The sequence below is a fragment of the Oncorhynchus mykiss genome, chromosome 20, assembly GCF_057628025.1.
Source record: "Oncorhynchus mykiss isolate SJ-2025 chromosome 20, ASM5762802v1, whole genome shotgun sequence".
In the NCBI taxonomy this organism is placed as follows: domain Eukaryota; kingdom Metazoa; phylum Chordata; class Actinopteri; order Salmoniformes; family Salmonidae; genus Oncorhynchus; species Oncorhynchus mykiss.
Genome location: NC_143041.1, coordinates 47,155,203 through 47,177,446, shown reverse-complemented (window position 1 = coordinate 47,177,446; position 22,244 = coordinate 47,155,203). Strand labels below are relative to the sequence as shown.

Sequence of the window (22,244 nt, the reverse complement as noted above, 5' to 3'; positions counted from 1 at the left end):
CAGATGATAAGCTGTTATTAAGTATTTACCTCCTATGTGATCCGATCTGAAACACAGTTTAACAGTAGAACAGATGGTTCATCTTTTCCATGGACGTTTGAGTACTGTAATGTCACATACAGTCAAATTTAACAGGTGAACAGACGGTTGATCTTTTACATTGTAGTCTACCATTGTAAGTAGGTCTACTGTCGTAAAAATCAGAGTAAACAATGTTTCAGAATTCGCGGGCAGCGCAGCATAGTCTGTTTAGGTTTGGAACAAAAGTCCACTCAAAACATTACTGAATTCAAATGATCTGATTACAGGTCAACGACAGTGTGCAATGTGTTTTTGCCTTTTATACATGTTTTAGATATAGTAAATGTCACTACAAAACAGACCATTCTACTAACCCCTCAAAAATACATTTTATCAAGTTGTCCCAATTCAAATACTTCCAAAGTGAACAGCAGTGGCCACCAACCAATCTCCAAGGCATTCCTAGTCGACCACCAAAACATTTATGTCAAAAACGTAACGATAAACCCTTTTGCGTTCCAATTTTTCTTTCCGTTTTGTGCTGTTGGTGGCAAGTGCTCTTGATTCAGCAGCTCTAGCGCCACAAAGGCAAAGTGTTCCCGATGTTGAACCATTTCATGTGTCTGAAGTTAGAACTCCGCCTACCCAGAGACCAAATCAAGTGTATCTATAGGCCGACCGCTGGCCCAATCAGATAGCTCTGATCAACGTGTCTGCACAGTTTCCTCGAGCAATAGACTAAAATAGACTAGTTTACAATTGGCTCATTCATCCACCCCCTTCTCCCCTGTAGCTACTCCCCAAGTCGTTGCTGTAAATGAGAACGTTTTCTCAGTCAACTAACCTGGTAAAATAACGGATAAATAAAAATAAATAAATAAAATAAAAAGAACCCTAGAACACACAGCAAAAGGTGATACCGTGAGATATTACATATTTTATTTATTTAGGCAAGTCAGTTAAGAACAGATTCTTATTTTCAATGACGGCCTAGGAACAGTGGGTTAAGTGCCTTGTTCAGGGGGCAGAACGACAGATTTGTACCTTGTCAGCTCGGGGGTTTGAACTTGCAAACTCTCAGTTACTAGTCCAACACTCTAACCACTAGGCTACCTGCTCTAGCCGCTAGGCTACCTGCTCTAACCACTAGGCTACCTGCTCTAACCGCTAGGCTACCTGCTCTAACCACTAGGCTACCTGCTCTAACCGCTAGGCTACCTGCTCTAACCGCTAGGCTACCTGCTCTAACCGCTAGGCTACCTGCTCTAACCGCTAGGCTACCTGCTCTAACCGCTAGGCTACCTGCTCTAACCGCTAGGCTACCTGCTCTAACCGCTAGGCTACCTGCTCTAACCGCTAGGCTACCTGTCTCTAACCACTAGGCTACCTGCTCTAACCGCTAGGCTACCTGCTCTAACCACTAGGCTACCTGCTCTAACCGCTAGGCTACCTGCTCTAACCACTAGGCTACCTGCTCTAACCACTAGGCTACCTGCTCTAACCGCTAGGCTACCTGTCTCTAACCACTAGGCTACCTGCTCTAACCACTAGGCTACCTGTCTCTAACCACTATGCTACCTGTCTCTAACCACTAGGCTACCTGCCTCTAACCACTAGGCTACCTGTCTCTAACCGCTAGGCTACCTGTCTCTAACCGCTAGGCTACCTGCTCTAACCGCTAGGCTACCTGTCTCTAACCACTAGGCTACCTGTCTCTAACCGCTAGGCTACCTGCTCTAAGCACTAGGCTACCTGTCTCTAACCGCTAGGCTACCTGTCTCTAACCACTAGGCTACCTGTCTCTAACCGCTAGGCTACCTGTCTCTAACCGCTAGGCTACCTGCTCTAAGCACTAGGCTACCTGTCTCTAACCGCTAGGCTACCTGTCTCTAACCACTAGGCTACCTGTCTCTAACCGCTAGGCTACCTGTCTCTAACCGCTAGGCTACGCTGCCACCCCAGAACCATGGCTAGAGAGACGCTCGACGAATACAACAAAGAGCTGCTGTTTATGCGTAAGTTCATGTTTACATTTTCATTTATAAAAGTTTACGTTTATATTTATACACCTGTATAAAGCCATTAAATGGGCGTCAGTCCCTCACCAAGCACCTCTATGTACAAGGTGTTCTCTACTGTCTCTGCCTGACAGTCAGGAAATACAGTAGCTGCCCTGTATAACACCACCCAGTCGTAACTAATGCACTGATTGCCCTGCCATGGACCTATCTAAGTCATTCAGAGGCCCTGCAGGTCAACTCCAGGGAGAGTTGCAGACCTGGATTCAAACACTATTTAAAGACTTTCAAAACACATGATCAGTTTACTCTTTAAACAGGGGCAGGCAAACGACAGGGCAGGGCAGGCAGGCAGGGGGGAACAGCAGGCGGGGTCAGGGTCAGGTCAGGCAGAGGTCGGTGATACAGAGTAGAGGCAAAGATACAGGTCGGCAGGGTCAGGGCAGGCAGGAAAGGTCAAAACCGGGAAACTAGAAAACAGGGACTATAACAAAGCCAGGCGCAAGGGAAACCGCAGGTAGGTTTGAACGTTTGACGTTCAGTCCTAGGTGTTACCACAGGGCGTTCAGTCCTAGGTGTTACCACAGGGCGTTCAGTCCTAGGTGTTACCACAGGGCGTTCAGTCCTAGGTGTTACCACAGGGCGTTCAGTCCTAGGTGTTACCACAGGACGTTCAGTCCTAGGTGTTACCACAGGACGTTCAGTCCTAGGTGTTACCACAGGGCGTTCAGTCCTAGGTGTTACCACAGGGCGTTCAGTCCTAGGTGTTACCACAGGACGTTCAGTCCTAGGTGTTACCACAGGGCAGGGCGTTCAGTCCTAGGTGTTACCACAGGACGTTCAGTCCTAGGTGTTACCACAGGACGTTCAGTCCTAGCTGTTACCACAGGGCGTTCAGTCCTAGGTGTTACCACAGGGCGTTCAGTCCTAGGTGTTACCACAGGGCGTTCAGTCCTAGGTGTTACCACAGGACGTTCAGTCCTAGCTGTTACCACAGGACGTTCAGTCCTAGCTGTTACCACAGGACGTTCAGTCCTAGGTGTTACCACAGGGCGTTCAGTCCTAGCTGTTACCACAGGACAGGACGTTCAGTCCTAGGTGTTAATATTGCCTGCTAACCTGGATTTCTTTCAGCTAAATATGCAGGTTTAAAAATATATACTTCTGTGTATTGATTTTAAGAAAGGCATTGATGTTTATGGTTAGGTACATGTTGGAGCAACGACAGTCCTTTTTCGGGAATGCGCATGGCATTGATTATATGCAATGCAGGACACACTAGATAAACTAGTAATATCATCAACCATGTGAAGTTAACTAATGATTATGATTGATTAAGTTTAATGCTAGCTAGCAACTTACCTTGGCTAATTACTGCATTAGCGTAACAGGCGGGCTCCTCGTGAGGGAGGTGGTTAGAGCGTTAGACTAGTTAACCGTAAGGTTGCTAGATTGAATCCCTGAGTTGACAAGGTAAAAGTCTGTCGTTCTGCCCCTGAACAAGGCAGTTAACCCACTGTTCCTAGGCCGTCATTGAAAATAAGAATTTGTTCTTAACTGGGGGTTTGAACTTCCAACCTTCCGGTTACTAATCCAACGCTCTAACCACTAGGATACCCTGCCAGCCCTGTGCTTGTGTTTCCCAATAAGCAATGTAGTTTTATTTTGATTGTGTTGTAATTTGTTTTATTCTGATTGATTGGATGTTCTGGTCCTGAGGCTTCAGAGTGTTAGTAGAACAGGTTAGTGAACTCAGCCCCAGGACCAGCTAGATGAGGGGACTGAGGCTTCAGTGTGTTAGTAGAACAGGTTTGTGAAATCAGCCCCAGGACCAGCTAGATGAGGGGACTGAGGCTTCAGTGTGTTAGTAGAACAGGTTAGTGAACTCAGGACCAGCTGGATGAGGGGACTGAGGCTTCAGAGTGTTAGTAGAACAGGTTAGTGAACTCAGCCCCAGGACCAGCTGGATGAGGGGACTGAGGCTTCAGTGTGTTAGTAGAACAGGTTAGTGAACTCAGCCCCAGGACCAGCTGGATGAGGGGACTGAGGCTTCAGTGTGTTAGTAGAACAGGTTTGTGAACTCAGCCCCAGGACCAGCTGGATGAGGGGACTGAGGCTTCAGTGTGTTAGTAGAACAGGTTTGTGAACTCAGCCCCAGGACCAGCTGGATGAGGGGACTGAGGCTTCAGAGTGTTAGTAGAACAGGTTAGTGAACTCAGCCCCAGGACCAGCTGGATGAGGGGACTGAGGCTTCAGTGTGTTAGTAGAACAGGTTTGTGAACTCAGCCCCAGGACCAGCTGGATGAGGGGACTGAGGCTTCAGTGTGTTAGTAGAACAGGTTTGTGAACTCAGCCCCAGGACCAGCTGGATGAGGGGACTGAGGCTTCAGTGTGTTAGTAGAACAGGTTTGTGAACTCAGCCCCAGGACCAGCTGGATGAGGGGACTGAGGCTTCAGTGTGTTAGTAGAAGAGTTTAGTGAACTCAGCCCCAGGACCAGCTGGATGAGGGGACTGAGGCTTCAGTGTGTTAGTAGAACAGGTTTGTGAACTCAGCCCCAGGACCAGCTAGATGAGGGTCCTGAGGCTTCAGTGTGTTAGTAGAACATGTTAGTGAACTCAGCCCCAGGACCAGCTGGATGAAGGGACTCTTTTCTTTGCTCAGCTCTTGGCATTGCAGGGCTTGGTAATGATATGAGAGGGGGTCACTGTATTTTAGATGTTTCCAAAACTGAATTGCTCTTTTTTGAGTTTTTATTATTAGTGGATATTGGCCTAATTCTGCCCTGCATGCATTGTTTGTAGTTTTCCTCTGGACATGTAGGGTAATTTAACAGAACTCTGCATGCAGGGTTTCAATGGGGTGTTTGTCCCATTTGGTGAAATCTTGTTTTGCAAGTGGACCCCAAACCTCGCTGCCATAAAGGGCAATTGGTTCAATGACACATTCATGGTATTTCAATTTGAATGAGCTTTTTAATGGTGTAGAATGCCCTGCATGCTTTCTCTCTCAGTTCATTCACTACATCATTAAAGTGTCCAGTTGAGCTTATTTTTAAACCTAAGTAATTGTAGTGTGTGCATTACTCTATATATTTTGTACCAATTGAGAACTTTGGTCTAATTCTCTGAGATCTGGATCTTCTCTGGAAAATCCTTATTTTAGTCTTTTTGGGGTTTACTGCCACAGTCCAGGTCTGGCAGTATTGCTCTAGCAGGTCCAGGCTCTGCTGTAGGTCATGTGCTGTGGGTGATAGCAGGCATAGGTAATCTGCGAAGAGTAGGCATTTAAGCTCTGAAGTGTGGAGACTAACACCAGGGCCTGAGGATTTTTCTAGAATAGTGGCCAATTCGTTAATGTAAATATTGAAGAGTGCAGGGCTCAGATTGCAACCCTGACGAAGGCCCCGCCCCTGGTTAAATAATTCTGTTCTATCTCTTGCCAATTTTAATGCTGCACGTATTGCCAGTATACATTGATATAATTATGTAATGTTTTACCCCCTACACCACTTTCAATAACTTTGTAGAACAGTCCTGTATGCCAAATAGAATCAAATGCTTTTTGGATGTCGATGAAGCAAGCGTATATTTTGGTATTATTTTGGTGGACATGTTTATCTATCAGGGTGTGTAGGGTGTAAATATGATCAGTCGTACCATGTTTTGGTATTAATCCAATTTGGCTTTTACTCAAGACATTGTGCTTATTAAGGAAGTTTAGAACTCTTACATTTATAATAGTATAGAAAACATTCCCCAGGTTACTGTTCACACAAATGCCTCTGTAATTGTTTGGGGTCAAATGTGTCTCCGTTCTTAAAGATTGGGGTTATGAGTCCTTGATTCCAGATGTCAGGGAAATAACCTACACTCAGGATCAAATTAAACCGTTTTAATATAGACAATTGAAATTTTACACCTTCTTATAGAGCTTCTGGTCAGTAATTGGGGATTTTGATTGTCCTTTATGAATTTTGCATTGTGTTTGTGTCAATTTGAACGGTGTTGTAGAGTGTTTTAAAATGGGTTGTCCATATGTCACCATTTTGTTTCGATTTTTTTTTTTTTTTATTACAATTTTGCCAGAAGTTGTTTGTGTTTATGGACTCCTCAATTAGTGGCAGCTGCTTGCTGTCGTACTGTGCTTTTTTTGGTTCTGAGTGTTCTGAGTGTTACGTTTATAGAGTTTTAAAGTCTCACAGTAATGAAGGCGTAATTCACCATTATTTGGGTCTGTGTGCTTTTGGTTGGATGGTGTTCTAAGTTGTTTCCTTATCATTTTTCAATCTGCATCAAACCAGTTGTCATCTGTGGTCTTTTTTGTTTTGTTGTTTTTTTGTCGTTTTCCTGAATATATAGTTGATGTTTTGTACTGCCAGATTGAGTGAATGTGGTATCCAGAAAGTTATCTAAGAGTGTTTGGACATTTTTTAAATTAATGGTTGCTTTCTTCTTTTTTTCTTCTGTGCTGTTTTGGGCCCATCTGTATGACTGTCTGATGTTGTACAGCTTACTGGGCTGTGAATGTGTGGTTGTTTCCATGTCTGTTCTTTTGAGGAACAACGTAATTTAGCTGTGATCAAACAGAGGTGTTAGTGGCTTGACAGTGAATGAGCTGAGAGAGAAAGGGTCCATGTCTGTGATCATACTGTACTGTGGCTAAGAGGTGAGCAGTAGGTGAATCTCCCCAAAGAGTCATTGACAAAGTACAGACACAGGCTTCTACAGAGCTGCTACAGATCCCTTCTGTTGTTGTTGATGGTGATGTCACTGTTGTTTCTATGGGGAGATGAAGACAGTTAGAGACACTATGGCCAGTAATAAAGCTGTCCCCTCGTGTGGTCTGTCACTGTTGTTTCTATGGGGGGAGATTAAGACAGTTAGAAATACTATGGCCTGTAATAAAGCTGTCCCCTCGTGTGTTCTGTCACTGTTGTTTCTGTGGGGGGAGATTAAGACAGTTAGAGACACTATGGCCTGTAATAAAGCTGTCCCCTCGTGTGGTCTGTCACTGTTGTTTCTATGGGGGGAGATTAAGACGGTTAGAGACACTATGGCCTGTAATGAAGCTGTTCCCTCGTGTGTTCTGTCACTGTTGTTTCTGTGGGGCAGATGAAGACAGTTAGAAATACTATGGCCTGTAATGAAGCTGTTCCCTCGTGTGGTCTGTCACTGTTGTTTCTATGGGGGAGATGAAGACAGTTAGAGACACTATGGCCTGTAATGAAGCTGTCCCCTCGTGTGGTCTGTCACTGTTGTTTCTATGGGGGAGATGAAGACAGTTATAAACACTACGGCCTGTAATAAAGCTGTCCCCTCGTGTGGTCTGTCACTGTTGTTTCTATGGGGGGAGATGAAGACAGTTATAAACACTACGGCCTGTAATAAAGCTGTCCCCTCGTGTGGTCTGTCACTGTTGTTTCTATGGGGGGAGATTAAGACAGTTAGAGACACTATGGCCTGTAATAAAGCTGTTCCCTCGTGTGGTCTGTCACTGTTGTTTCTATGGGGCAGATGAAGACAGTTATAAACACTATGGCCTGTAATAAAGCTGTCCCCTCGTGTGGTCTGTCACTGTTGTTTCTATGGGGCAGATGAAGACAGTTATAAACACTATGGCCTGTAATAAAGCTGTTCCCTCGTGTGGTCTGTCACTGTTGTTTCTATGGGGCAGATGAAGACAGTTATAAACACTACGGCCTGTAATGAAGCTGTCCCCTCGTGTGGTCTGTCACTGTTGTTTCTATGGGGCAGATGAAGACAGTTATAAACACTACGGCCTGTAATAAAGCTGTCCCCTCGAGTGGTCTGTCACTGTTGTTTCTATGGGGGAGATTAAGACAGTTATAAACACTATGGCCTGTAATAAAGCTGTCCCCTCGTGTGGTCTGTCACTGTTGTTTCTATGGGGGAGATGAAGACAGTTAGAGACACTATGGCCTGTAATGAAGCTGTCCCCTCGTGTGGTCTGTCACTGTTGTTTCTATGGGGCAGATGAAGACAGTTATAAACACTACGGCCTGTAATGAAGCTGTCCCCTCGTGTGGTCTGTCACTGTTGTTTCTATGGGGCAGATGAAGACAGTTATAAACACTACGGCCTGTAATAAAGCTGTCCCCTCGAGTGGTCTGTCACTGTTGTTTCTATGGGGGAGATTAAGACAGTTATAAACACTATGGCCTGTAATAAAGCTGTCCCCTCGTGTGGTCTGTCACTGTTGTTTCTATGGGGGAGATGAAGACAGTTAGAGACACTATGGCCTGTAATGAAGCTGTCCCCTCGTGTGGTCTGTCACTGTTGTTTCTATGGGGCAGATGAAGACAGTTATAAACACTACGGCCTGTAATGAAGCTGTTCCCTCGTGTCGTCGTTACATCAGGTCGTGTTCCTGTGTGCGCATTTGTGTCCCCATAGATGAGCACATTGCCCTGGGCCTGGAAATGGCACGTCTCTTCCTCAAGGCTGGGGAAGATCTCCTCTGAGTAATATGGGGATTCTGGGGGGGGGGGGGGGGGGGTATCTCCTCTGAGTAATATGGGAATTCTGGGGGGGATATATATTGCGCAAAGGAACACATATTCTTCTGTCAGTACAAGTTCTTTTATCAGTTTTAACCAAATGTGATATTTACCAATTTTGAAGGGCTCAATAAGATTTTGTAGTTTGGATTTGTTCCAAATCATCAGTCCTCCAGAGTCTCTGCCTCTATTGACAGAGCTGTGTTTCTGTGACGGCACAGTGACCTCTCTGTAGCCTGTGGGACAGTGAGTGACAACATCAGCCTTACACCATGTCTCCTGCAGAATGATGACGTCAACATCTTTAAGATGTGTGTTGAACTCCAGTGTTAAACTCTTCAGTCTGAAGGTTGATGAGTTTAGGCCCTGAATGTTCCACATGCTAACTGATAGGTTGATGAGTTTAGGCCCTGAATGTTCCACATGCTGACTGATAGGTTGATGAGTTTAGGCCCTGAATGTTCCACATGCTGACTGATAGGTTGATGAGTTTAGGCCCTGAATGTTCCACATGCTGACTGATAGGTTGATGAGTTTAGGCCTTGAATGTTCCACATGCTAACTGATAGGTTGATGAGTTTAGGCCCTGAATGTTCCACATGCTGACTGATAGTGCTGATGAGTTTAGGCCCTGAATGTTCCACATGCTGACTGATAGGTTGGATCTTTTAAGTTCAATACGCTTTGAAAAGGAAGCAAGGAGAGAGGACACAAATTCAGAAAGAGACGTAGGTTGTACTCTCACAAATCTGACATGGCTAGTCAGAACTACACCACTAGGTGGTGCTGTTGTACAAGACAAGATCATGTTTCAGGGATGAAATGGAAGTTTGTCTGAGTCTGTGAGTCTGAGTCTGTGTGTGTGTGTGAGAGAGAGAGAGAGAGAGAGAGAGAGAGAGACAGAGAGAGAGAGAGAGAGAGAGAGAGAAAGAGAGAGATATGTTTTTTTGTCATATACACCAGATCGGTGCAGTGAAGTGTGTTGTTTTACTCAGAGTAGTAGAACGCCCCTGGAACACGCACGTCGACAGATTTTTCACCTTGTTGGCTCGGTATTCAAACCAGCTACCTTTCGGGTTACTGGCCAAACACTCTAATCTTGTTGGTGTGTGTGTGTGTGTGTGTGTGTGTGTGTGTGTGTGTGTGTGTGTGTGTGTGTGTGTGTGTGTGTGTGTGTGTGTGTGTGTGTGTGTGTGTGTGTGTGTGTTTTATGTTTTTTTTATTATTTCACCCTAAAGGGCTTTAGTCTTCCTATAGAAATGTAAAAACATACAGAAAATCCATTAGGCATGTTGATCATGACTTTACATTAATCAGCATGTTGATCATGACTTTACATTAATCAGCATGTTGATCATGACTTTACATTAAACAGCATGTTGATCATGACTTTACATTGATCAGCATGTTGATCATGACTTTACATTAATCAGCATGTTGATCATTACTTTACATTAACCAGCATGTTGATCATGACTTTACATTAACCAGCATGTTGATCATGACTTTACATTAACCAGCATGTTGATCATGACTTTACATTAATCAGCATGTTGATCATGACTTTACATTAATCAGCATGTTGATCATGACTTTACATTAACCAGCATGTTGATCATGACTTTACATTAATCAGCATGTTGATCATGACTTTACATTAACCAGCATGTTGATCATTACTTTACATTAACCAGCATGTTGATCATGACTTTACATTAAACAGCATGTTGATCATGACTTTACATTAACCAGCATGTTGATCATGACTTTACATTAATCAGCATGTTGATCATGACTTTACATTAACCAGCATGTTGATCATGACTTTACATTAATCAGCATGTTGATCATGACTTTACATTAATCAGCATGTTGATCATGACTTTACATTAACCAGCATGTTGATCATTACTTTACATTAACCAGCATGTTGATCATGACTTTACATTAAACAGCATGTTGATCATGACTTTACATTAACCAGCATGTTGATCATGACTTTACATTAAACAGCATGTTGATCATGACTTTACATTAAACAGCATGTTGATCATGACTTTACATTAACCAGCATGTTGATCATGACTTTACATTAACCAGCATGTTGATCATGACTTTACATTAACCAGCATGTTGATCATGACTTTACATTAACCAGCATGTTGATCATGACTTTACATTAATCAGCATGTTGATCATGACTTTACATTAATCAGCATGTTGATCATGACTTTACATTAAACAGCATGTTGATCATGACTTTACATTAACCAGCATGTTGATCATGACTTTACATTAATCAGCATGTTGATCATGACTTTACATTAACCAGCATGTTGATCATGACTTTACATTAATCAGCATGTTGATCATGACTTTACATTAATCAGCATGTTGATCATGACTTTACATTAACCAGCATGTTGATCATTACTTTACATTAACCAGCATGTTGATCATGACTTTACATTAAACAGCATGTTGATCATGACTTTACATTAACCAGCATGTTGATCATGACTTTACATTAAACAGCATGTTGATCATGACTTTACATTAAACAGCATGTTGATCATGACTTTACATTAACCAGCATGTTGATCATGACTTTACATTAACCAGCATGTTGATCATGACTTTACATTAACCAGCATGTTGATCATGACTTTACATTAACCAGCATGTTGATCATGACTTTACATTAATCAGCATGTTGATCATGACTTTACATTAATCAGCATGTTGATCATGACTTTACATTAATCAGCATGTTGATCATTACTTTACATTAATCAGCATGTTGATCATTACTTTACATTAACCAGCATGTTGATCATTACTTTTCTCTGAAATATCAGAGAGAGGTCAAAAAAGAGTGTAGCTAGAGAAATACGAGCCAGAGAATACTGAGTGGTGATGATGGTAACCACCACCCGAAGCAACAGGCCAGAGAATACTGAGTGGTGATGATGGTAACCACCACCCAAAGCAACAGGCCAGAGGATACTGAGTGGTGATGATGGTAACCACCACCCGAAGCAACAGGCCAGAGGATACTGAGTGGTGATGATGGTAACCACCACCCAAAGCAACAGGCCAGAGGATACTGAGTGGTGATGATGGTAACCACCACCCGAAGCAACAGGCCAGAGGATACTGAGTGGTGAGGATGGTAACCACCACCCGAAGCAACAGGCCAGAGGATACTGAGTGGTGATGATGGTAACCACCACCCAAAGCAACAGGCCAGAGGATACTGAGTGGTGATGATGGTAACCACCACCCGAAGCAACAGGCCAGAGGATACTGAGTGGTGAGGATGGTAACCACCACCCGAAGCAACAGGCCAGAGGATACTGAGTGGTGAGGATGGTAACCACCACCCGAAGCAACAGGCCAGAGGATACTGAGTGGTGAGGATGGTAACCACCACCCGAAGCAACAGGCCAGAGGATACTGAGTGGTGATGATGGTAAGCACCACCCGAAGCAACAGGCCAGAGGATACTGAGTGGTGATGATGGTAACCACCACCCAAAGCAACAGGCCAGAGGATACTGAGTGGTGATGATGGTAACCACCACCCGAAGCAACAGGCCAGAGGATACTGAGTGGTGAGGATGGTAACCACCACCCGAAGCAACAGGCCAGAGGATACTGAGTGGTGAGGATGGTAACCACCACCCGAAGCAACAGGCCAGAGGATACTGAGTGGTGAGGATGGTAACCACCACCCGAAGCAACAGGCCAGAGGATACTGAGTGGTGATGATGGTAAGCACCACCCGAAGCAACAGCAACAGGCCAGAGGATACTGAGTGGTGATGATGGTAACCACGACCCGAAGCAACAGGCCAGAGGATACTGAGTGGTGATGATGGTAACCACCACCCGAAGCAACAGCAATAGGCCAGAGGATCCTGAGTGGTGATGATGGTAACCACCACCCGAAGCAACAGGCCAGAGAATACTGAGTGGTGATGATGGTAACCACCACCCGAAGCAACAGGCCAGAGTATACTGAGTGGTGATGATGGTAACCACCACCCGAAGCAACAGGCCAGAGGATACTGAGTGGTGAGGATGGTAACCACCACCAACAGTGACAAGGCTATTTGCAATGTATTTTTTTCTGGATGTTGTTGTCATATGAACTGTTCATACTGTGTTGGTATTGGATCAGATACAGTGCATTCAGAATGTATCCAAAGTTCGGGACAAGTCCTTGAGTGGCCCTGCCAGAGCCCGGACTTGAACCCGATCTAACATCTCTGAAGAGACCTGAAAATAGCTGTGCAGCAACTCTCCCCATCCAACCTGACAGAGCTTGAGAGGATCTGCAGAGAAGAATGGGAGAAACTCCCCAAATACAGGTGTGCCAAGCTTGCAGTGTCATACCCAAGAAGACTCAAGGCTGTAATCGCTGCCAAAGGTGCTTCAACAAAGTACTGAGTAAAGGGTCTGAATACTTATGTAAATGTTATATTTCATTTTTTTATTTTTTTATAAATTAGCAAAAAAAATTGCACTCGTTTTTGCTTTGTCATTATGAGGTATTGTGATGTCATTATGGGCTATTGTGATGTCATTATGGGGTATTGTGATGTCATTATGGGCTATTGTGATGTCATTATGGGCTATTGTGATGTCATTATCGGGTATTGTGATGTCATTATGAGGTATTGTGATGTCATTATGGGGTATTGTGATGTCATTATGGGGTATTGTGATGTCATTATGGGCTATTGTGATGTCATTATGGGGCATTGTGTGTAGATTGATGTGGGGGGAGAATCATTTCATCCATTTTAGAATAAGGCTGTAAAGTAACAAAATGTGGAAAAAGTGAAGGAGTCTGTATACATTCCGAATGTACTGTATGTGTTTAGGATACATGCCATGTTATTTCAACTATCATACTGTAGTACACACATACACACACTTTACACCCCAGTGTCCCCATGTCCTGCTTTAAGAGTAGATGTGTTTGTAGGGATGCTGTGTGACCCATTTTATAAGCTGCTTTAAAAAGTACTTGTTTTTGGCATTACTACAGAGCAGGCGTTGACCCCATCCACTTATCCTACTGACACGGGGATCGACAGACATTAAAACAGATTATTAGACTGGCGTGGCCATGTTAAAAACATTTAAATATGAGTGAAACCCTATGGCAGATTGGTGCTCTGAACCCATGCCCTTATGAATGAGCTGAGGGTATATCCATGTCACCCGTGTCTTTTACATTTACTAACATATGGTTTGATGTATGGTTTGTTATTTTTATTTCCAGTTAAACTGCATGCAGATATAAAACTGTAACATCAGAAAAAATATATGTTTTTCTCGTTATTACATGTTTCTGGCATACAATCTATTCTGTTCTATAAATCACTCCATATATTCTATCAGACCTGTGGCCTGTGGACCTGGGTCAGTCTGAACAGTGATGGCATTGAACTGCTAGTAGATGCTAGTTGCTAATAGATGGTTTATTACGGTGGGAGGGGCTAGTTGCTAATAGATGGTTTGTTATGGTGGGAGGAGCTAGTTGATAATAGATGGTTTGTTACGGTGGGAGGGGCTAGTTGCTAATAGATGTTTTTTTTACGGTGGGAGGGGCTAGTTGCTAGTAGATGGTTTGTTATGGTGGGAGGGGCTAGTTGCTAGTAGATGGTTTGTTACGGTGGGAGGGGCTAGTTGCTAGTAGATGGTTTGTTACGGTGGGAGGAGCTAGTTGCTAGTAGATGGTTTGTTACAGTGGGAGGGGCTAGTTGCTAGTACATGGTTTGTTATGGTGGGAGGGGCTAGTTGCTAGTAGATGGTTTGTTATGGTGGGAGGGGCTAGTTGCTAGTAGATTGTTTGTTACGGTGGGAGGGGCTAGTTGCTAGTAGATGTTTTTTTATGGTGGGAGGGGCTAGTTGCTAATAGATGGTTTCTTATGGTGGGAGGAGCTAGTTGCTAGTACATGGTTTGTTATGGTGGGAGGAGCTAGTTGCTAATAGATGGTCTGTTACAGTGGGAGGAGTTAGTTGCTAGTACATGATTTGTTATGGTGGGAGGAGCTAGTTGCTAATTGATGGTCTGTTACAGTGGGAGGAGTTAGTTGCTAGTCCATGGTTTGTTATGGTGGGAGGAGCTAGTTGCTAGTACATAGTTTGTTATGGTGGGAGGAGCTAAATGCTAATAGATGGTTTGTTATGGTGGGAGGGCTCTAGCCCAAAGGAAACTAAAAGTGTTATTTTTACATGCATGACCGAGCGTGTACATGCTGGAATCAGAACGCACAGTAGTGAATAAGAAAACACAGACGGGGCCGCGAGCATCAACATGTGCTTCAAATGAGTCTATTTTTGCTCACGTCTACGCTAAGCAATGCTGGTGACGTGAGCAGATAAATCACCAGAAAAATAGACTGTTTGCGCATTGTTACATCTGGAATTGTGTATAGTTAGTTAAAAAAATATATATTTAGTGTTGATACATTTGGCTGTCAGTGCCAATAATACATGTTTGTTTTTTAAATAACTTTTTGCAGACCTAAGTTGATTTCGAGCACAGGCATATAGGCTTGAGCTGGGAAACTTGACAAACTCAGTTCAAGAGAGAATTATGTTATGTAGAATTCTTTATAAACTGCTAGGGTGTATTAGCTACAACTCTCCTCTCCTCAAGTTCACGAGCCACCATAAACAGGAGGCACGCTACGGTGGCTCCCATACGCTATGCAGTGTATGTGAACTGACGCTCTACTCTCGCCATTGTGGTTTCGGTTTAAGGACCAATCCCAAATGGACCCCTAAACTCCTAAACCCTACACACTAAGCCCTATCTATACCTTATGCACTTGTGGAGAACTGAGATGAATCAATTTCGCAATCCCCCCACCTTGCCCTCTGATAGGCTAAGGGGAAAGGTTCACCATATTTCTTATACCAATAAAATCCTCTCCGTTCTCTAGAAGTGCATGTTTAGGCTTTAGGGGTACATTTGCGATTGGGAACAGAGAGTTTTCCCCAGATGCCTCTGCTCTGTCTGGGGCGAGGACGAACCCAGTTCGTTCCCCTTCCTATCCTCTGTTCTCTTAGCCAAAGAGGGAAACTCCGCTTTGGCCCTAGACTCAAAACGCATAGCCAAACGCTCTGTTGCGGTCGCATGGCATGGGCCACATTCAGTTGGCAACAAACAGAAGAAAACGGACTGAAAGGAGGCGACGGTTTCAAATAAGAACCCATTGTTTTCCTTGGTGAGTGTAAACAGCTCCACGGGAGCTGGAGAGCCCTAGAAGGCCGATGGCTGGAGGCGGGTGCAGCATGTTCATGCCAACCCATGCGGTCAGTTGAACTAATAAACAAATACGGGGATGTCATGTCACAATAGGTGTGGAAAAAATAAAACCTGGGACAGGGTTCTAAAAGTTCTCATCTCAGAAAAGTTTTCGTAACAGAGGAGAGCGAGAGAGATGCCCACATTGGGCATAAGCAGCACTACTATAGATAAATAACGTTTTGTTCTTCAACATTGCTATGTGAATTCAATGTGATCGATCTATGCATTGTTGGAAACAAGTTGCCTGCTATATATATATATATATATACACTATGTTGATACAAACGTGTCACAAAAGTAGACTGGGACTCAGCGCACCAGTCACATAAGTTGCCGCACACCTTTTAAAGCCATTACCCATCATTAAGTATACCTTTTAAAGCCATTATCCATCATTACCTATCAATGAAAGAGTCAACGCGCTACGTACCTTGATCACTGCTACAACCCGCACGCGGGAAGTCTTTTCCGACGTACTCGATCGCCTCCTCTTCATCATCGGGACTTTTGCGTCTCTTCGACATGTGTTGCTCCCTTGTTTTTGTTCTGTGACAGCGGTGGAGGAGTGAGTGGTAGCCAAACAGCGGATCTACTATCAACTGGCGAGGCACGCACATGCAACAGACAGTCACAGCGGATGGCGAGTGTACAAATCCGAACGGTGAAAAACACACTTAAATTACGTCGAACAGACCTCGCTCTTCGTTCTGTGTCCCTCCCCTCCGGCGCGTCTCCAAACCAGTGAGAGTAGAGAAAGTAGGGAGGTACGTGAATGGATGCCCCGGCCACTCGATAACGCAAAACACGAATAGAGAGATTGTCCGAATGAAGGCTAATACGGATGCTAGCAGTGATGGGACACTAAGTGATTTTTTTTTTTAGGGATAGCGAGAGGCTTCGTTTATCCCCCCTGACAAATATTGCAACTGAGCTGATTTGTTGATCACGTGTGTCCAGGATTATAAAGCTTGGCCATGTTCGGTTGGAAATTACGCATGAGAGGCAACTGGTTACTGATCCTTGCAGGCCCGGTCCTGACCGGTCTGCCGCCCTAGGCAACCCCTCAAATCTCAACCTGGTTTCAGAGCATTTCATATTATTATTTAAGTAAATCCGAGACACTCCATTTTAGTATATGTTAGGTTTCATATGGTATATATTCATTTGTGGTTGTCCATCACCATGATATGTGACGCAATACAATTCTTATTATACTGTATGTACAATATTACGAATTTGCAAAACATATATGTTACTTATTCTAGCTATATGGTTTACATTAGTTAGGCTAGGTGTTAGGGGCTAGGGTTGGGTTTAAGTTTAGGAGTTAGTTTGAAGGGTTCAGGGAAGGGTTAGCTAACATGCTAAGTAAACTCAGCAAAAAAAATAAATGTCCTCTCACTGTCAACTGTGTTTATTTTCAGCAAACTTAACATGTGTAAATATTTGTATGAACATGACAAGATTCAACAACTGATCAAATTCCACAGACATAAATGGAATTTAACAGTCAGTATCTGGTGTGGCCACCAGCTGCATTAAGTACTGCAGTGAATCTCCTCCTCATGGACTGCACCAGATTTGCCAGGTCTTGCTGAGATGTTACCCCACTCTTCCACCAAGGCACCTGAAAGTTCCTGGACATTTCTGGGGGGAATTGCCCTAGCCCTCACCCTCTGATCCAACAGGTCCCAGACGTGCTCAATGGGATTGAGATCCGGCCTCTTCGCTGGCCAATGCAGGACACTGACATTCCTGTCTGCAGGAAATCAAGCACAGAACAAGCAGTATGGCTGATGGCAATGTCATGCTGGAGGGTCATGTCAGGATGAGCCTGCAGGCAGGTTACCACATGAGGGAGGAGGATGTCTTCCCTGTAAGCGCACAGCGTTGAGATTGCCTGCAGTGACAACAAGCTCAGTCTGATGATGCTGTGACACACCGCCCCAGACCATGACGGACCCTCCACTTCCAAATCGATCTCGCTCCAGAGTTCAGGCCTCGGTGTAAAGCTCACTCCATCGACGATAAACGTGAATCCGACCATCACCCCTGGTGAGACAAAACCGCGACTCATCCGTGCAGAGCACTTTTTGCCAGTCCTGTCTGGTCCAGAGACGGTGGGTTTGTGCTCATAGGCGACGTTGTTGCCGGTGATGTCTGGTGAGGACCTGCCTTACAACAGGCCTACAAGCCCTCAGTCCAGCCTCTCTCAGCCTATTGCGGACAGTCTGAGCACTGATGGAGGGATTGTGCGTTCCTGATGTAACTCGGGCAGTTGTTGTTGCCATCCTGTACCTGTCCCGCAGGTGTGATGTTCAGATGTACCGATACTGTGCAGGTGTTGTTACACGTGATCTGCCACTGCGAGGACGATCAGCTGTCCGTCCTGTCTCCCTATAACGCTGTCTTAGGCATCTCACAGTACGGACATTGCAATTTATTGCCCTGGCCACATCTGCAGTCCTCATGCCTCCTTGCAGCATGCCTAAGGCACGTTCACGCAGATGAGCAGGGACCCTGGGCATCTTTCTTTTGGTGTTTTTCATAGTCAGTAGAAAGGCCTCTTTAGTGTCCTAAGTTTTCATAACTGTGACCTTTAATAGCCTACCGTCTGTAAGCTGTTAGTGTCTTAATGACCGTTCCACAGGTGCATGTTCATGAATTGTTTATGGATCATTGAACAAGCATGGGAAACAGTGTTTAAACCCTTTACAATGAAGATCTGTGAAGTTATTTGGGGGATTTTTATGAATTATCTTTGGAAGACAGTTTCTTTTTTTGCTGAGTTTACATATATAAATTAATGGATTATGTTTTAAATGCTCCTGAAAGTGCAGTAAATGTGTACATTTTCCTGTTTCCAAAATGTTGTTCAAAACAAGCTGTTCAGTCACTTACTACTCTGTCCCTCAGTGACTGCCAGCAGCAGCAGCTGAGCCTCTGTGGTAGTGTAACAGGTTTATATTGGTGATTCCCCTTGCCACTTTATTGTTAAGCCAATGGGTTTTTGGTTTGAGTTTGTCTTGCCTTCACCTACTCAACATGGCATCTTATTGGCTGGTTTGCGTAGCTTGCTTACGAGGGGGGATGTTCCAGTTAGAATCGTCCCAGTGAACAAGCACCAAACCAGCGGTAAGTTGTTGGTTGCAAAGCACTGTACATCAAAAGTGATTTTTATACTCTCAAGTGATGATTTAAATGTACAATTTATATCAAATTGTTTGTAAATGTTATTGGAACATCACACATAAGATGCAGCGGTTTTTGGAGAATATTTGTTGTGCATTTTTTTGTAAAGAATTCCCGCCAGTACTAGCTAGCAACTTACTGTGTCTGGTGGGGGGGTTCATATATTTTGTACAGTGCGTGAGTGCAGAGTTGGATGGTGAGACGTGCATTGCATGACGTGCAATTTTGTGTCGTTCTTATCAGGTACATTGTTAAAGATATTATATTGTATATTGTAATTGTATTATTTTGGTAACTACCCCAGTGAACAAGCACCAAACCAGCGTGCGTGAGTGCAGAGTTGGATGGTGAGACGTGCATTGCATGACGTGCAATTTTGTGTCGTTCTTATCAGAATAAATCTACATGACTGGTGGTACATGTTGGAGTTCCGTGTCGATGACTGATTGTACACAACGCAAGACGAGTACTGTTACAGTTGCACAGGCCATGCGAACATTGTTTGGATTGTGTTGCCAGCTATTTACTATATGGGATAACTGCCCCAATGAAATCGCAGGATTTCATAGCATAAATAATAACAGCACAAAGTGACTGGACCATCCTGGGGTGCTCAATTGTGCATCCAGTCAGAACTTCTGGGTCTGCTCAAGTCTCCTCCCAAATTATTTTTTTCCCCCCCTCCAGACTGCTTACTACCTACCACACGCGACTAGATCTGCTCTATCAGGTACAGATGGAGCTAAAGCACATTGTAATGAACTCGAAAATAAATGATCATAACAGTCATAGGAGCCTGGGACCCTGATAAACCGGGCAGCTACATCAAACAAGAGTGGAGGGACACTGGCTTCTCCTTCTCATCGTGGATCTGGTAGGACAAAAACAAAGCATTGCCAATATGGGTTTCCCCCTGACGCTGTTTATCAGGTTGTACTGTAGGTGACAGGGCGACTGTTGTTTGGATTAAAACAGCATAACACCCGGTGTAGCACAAAGCATGATCAAATTAATTAGCCAGCAACAGTAATTTTGAGAAATGGTTTGGTTGATTATTTTGGTCAAATGAACCAATTATCTACCATTGATAAGCAGCTAGCTATAACTAGATGGTAGCTCACTACCATGGCAATTTCAAGTGTTTCTAAACTCATATCTGACTAACTCAGGAAATATGAAGTTATATCAGAATGAACGTTAACTGGCTAGCGCATCATGCTATGTGACATTATGCTAGCTATCCCCAGTTAGTTAATGCTTTGTGACATTAGGTTAGCTAGCTATCCCCAGTTAGATAATGCTTTGTGACATTAGGCTAGCTAGCTATCCCCAGTTAGATAATGCTTTGTGTGCTAACTGGCTAGCGCATCATGCTATGTGACATTATGCTAGCTATCCCCAGTTAGTTAATGCTTTGTGACATTAGGTTAGCTAGCTATCCCCAGTTAGATAATGCTTTGTGACATTAGTCTAGCTAGCTATCCCCAGTTAGATAATGCTTTGTGACATTAGGCTAGCTAGCTATCCCCAGTTAGATAATGCTTTGTGACATTAGGCTAGCTAGCTATCCCCAGTTAGATAATGCTTTGTGACATTAGTCTAGCTAGCTATCCCCAGTTAGATAATGCTTTGTGACATTAGGCTAGCTAGCTATCCCCAGTTAGATAATGCTTTATGACATTATGCTAGCTAGCTATCCCCAGTTAGTTAATGCTTTGTGACATTAGGCTAGCTAGCGATCCCCAGTTAGATAATGCTTTGTGACATTATGTCAGCTAGCGATCCCTAGTTAGATAATGTGTTTTCACTTATTGCATCTGCGTGCTTGTTGCGTTCTCCCTGGTGCGTTTGTTCGTGAGCTGGCTGCTCGTCAAAAAATGTACAGATACAAACTTGAAACCACTGATCATGACAATTTTAGCCCACGGGATGAAACTCCTGGACAGCAGTTGAGTCTGATTGTCCAGTCTATATTGTCCATTTTACTTTGACCTTGTCCTGTTTTTATGGTAAGGTATTTGTTAACATGACAGTACATTTTATTGTTTTTATTTTTGATTGGGTGTAATTTAGATTATTGATCGGAGAAACGTGCACTATATACATTTTATCTCCAGTCTGTAGGCTACTGAAAAGGCCACATACTCTTTCTGAACCATATTCTGGTAATCCAACCAGTTGAACATATGTGTTGGTACTTAATGAATATGATGTCAGTTCTGTTGTCATCTGAGACATTCTCATCAATGATAGGATGACATAAACTCTACAGTGGAAAGTCTATACATTATAGTTATCAGATTCACATGGAATTGTTGTGCAATTTAAATGTTTGAATATGAAATTATGTGATGGGATGAAATGTGATTTTAGCTTCTAAAATGTGAGAATTGGGTTTTCATGAGTGAATTAGGCCCGACTCAGTGGCCCGCCCACGTGAAGAGACATTGGTTATAACCAATAAAACTCTTCCTTCCTATATAAAGCCTTGACGACAATATAACCTTCTGTTCCGAGGATGTGAGGACGATGGTCCATATGTTAAAAATAACTAACATGTCAACTACAGAACTAAGCCAACCTCAGCGTGAGCTTTGGTTGTGAATTGTATGAACTTTGAACTCTTATTCACTACAGAAGTTATACCTCCTAGCCGTTGAGTTAGCAACATCAGCTAAAAACATGGGCTCGGAAAGGACAGACAGAGTATCCCGTCTACCACCCAAAGACGACACTACAACGGACCCAATTTACCCCCAGATACATTCTTCAAAGGACAAAGGACTCTGTTGGCAAACACGGATTTCCATCTACCACCAACCTACCAAAGCGCAGCTCAAAGTAAATATTTATTCCATTTTCCTTTTCCAAATGGGCAGTAATTGAAAATGCATAAGATCCTGTATTTACGATAGAGTAGCTGTCTACGGCCCAATAGAGACATGGCTTCTCCCTTTGTTCCTCAGTCTTCCCGCTCTTTCACTCAAACCCAGCCCCCTTTTCTTTGTGTAACCAGCTGTCATATCTGTTCCGTCCTCTAGGGACGCTTTCCTTTTTGACATCATTTGTCATCAAGGTATGATTCATTCTGTGTATATGTAATTCTGTGTGATTAGTTAGGTATTTAGTAAATAAATAATTAAACCCAATTTTGTATTGCTGATTC

General features: G+C 43.6%; 1 protein-coding gene across 1 annotated transcript in view; it reads right to left on the bottom strand.

Annotated features, from left to right (window-relative positions):
- Nucleotides 1-16,785, bottom strand: part of LOC110499502 (cAMP and cAMP-inhibited cGMP 3',5'-cyclic phosphodiesterase 10A) — a 247,419-nt gene extending 230,634 nt beyond the window's left edge. Inside the window, exon 1 of the mRNA XM_090213143.1 lies at nt 16,317-16,785. Within this exon, the coding sequence (XP_090069269.1) occupies nt 16,317-16,503 (187 nt within the window). The 5' untranslated portion in view covers nt 16,504-16,785. The remainder of the gene's footprint in view (nt 1-16,316) is intronic.
- Between the last annotated feature and the right edge of the window lie 5,459 nt (nt 16,786-22,244).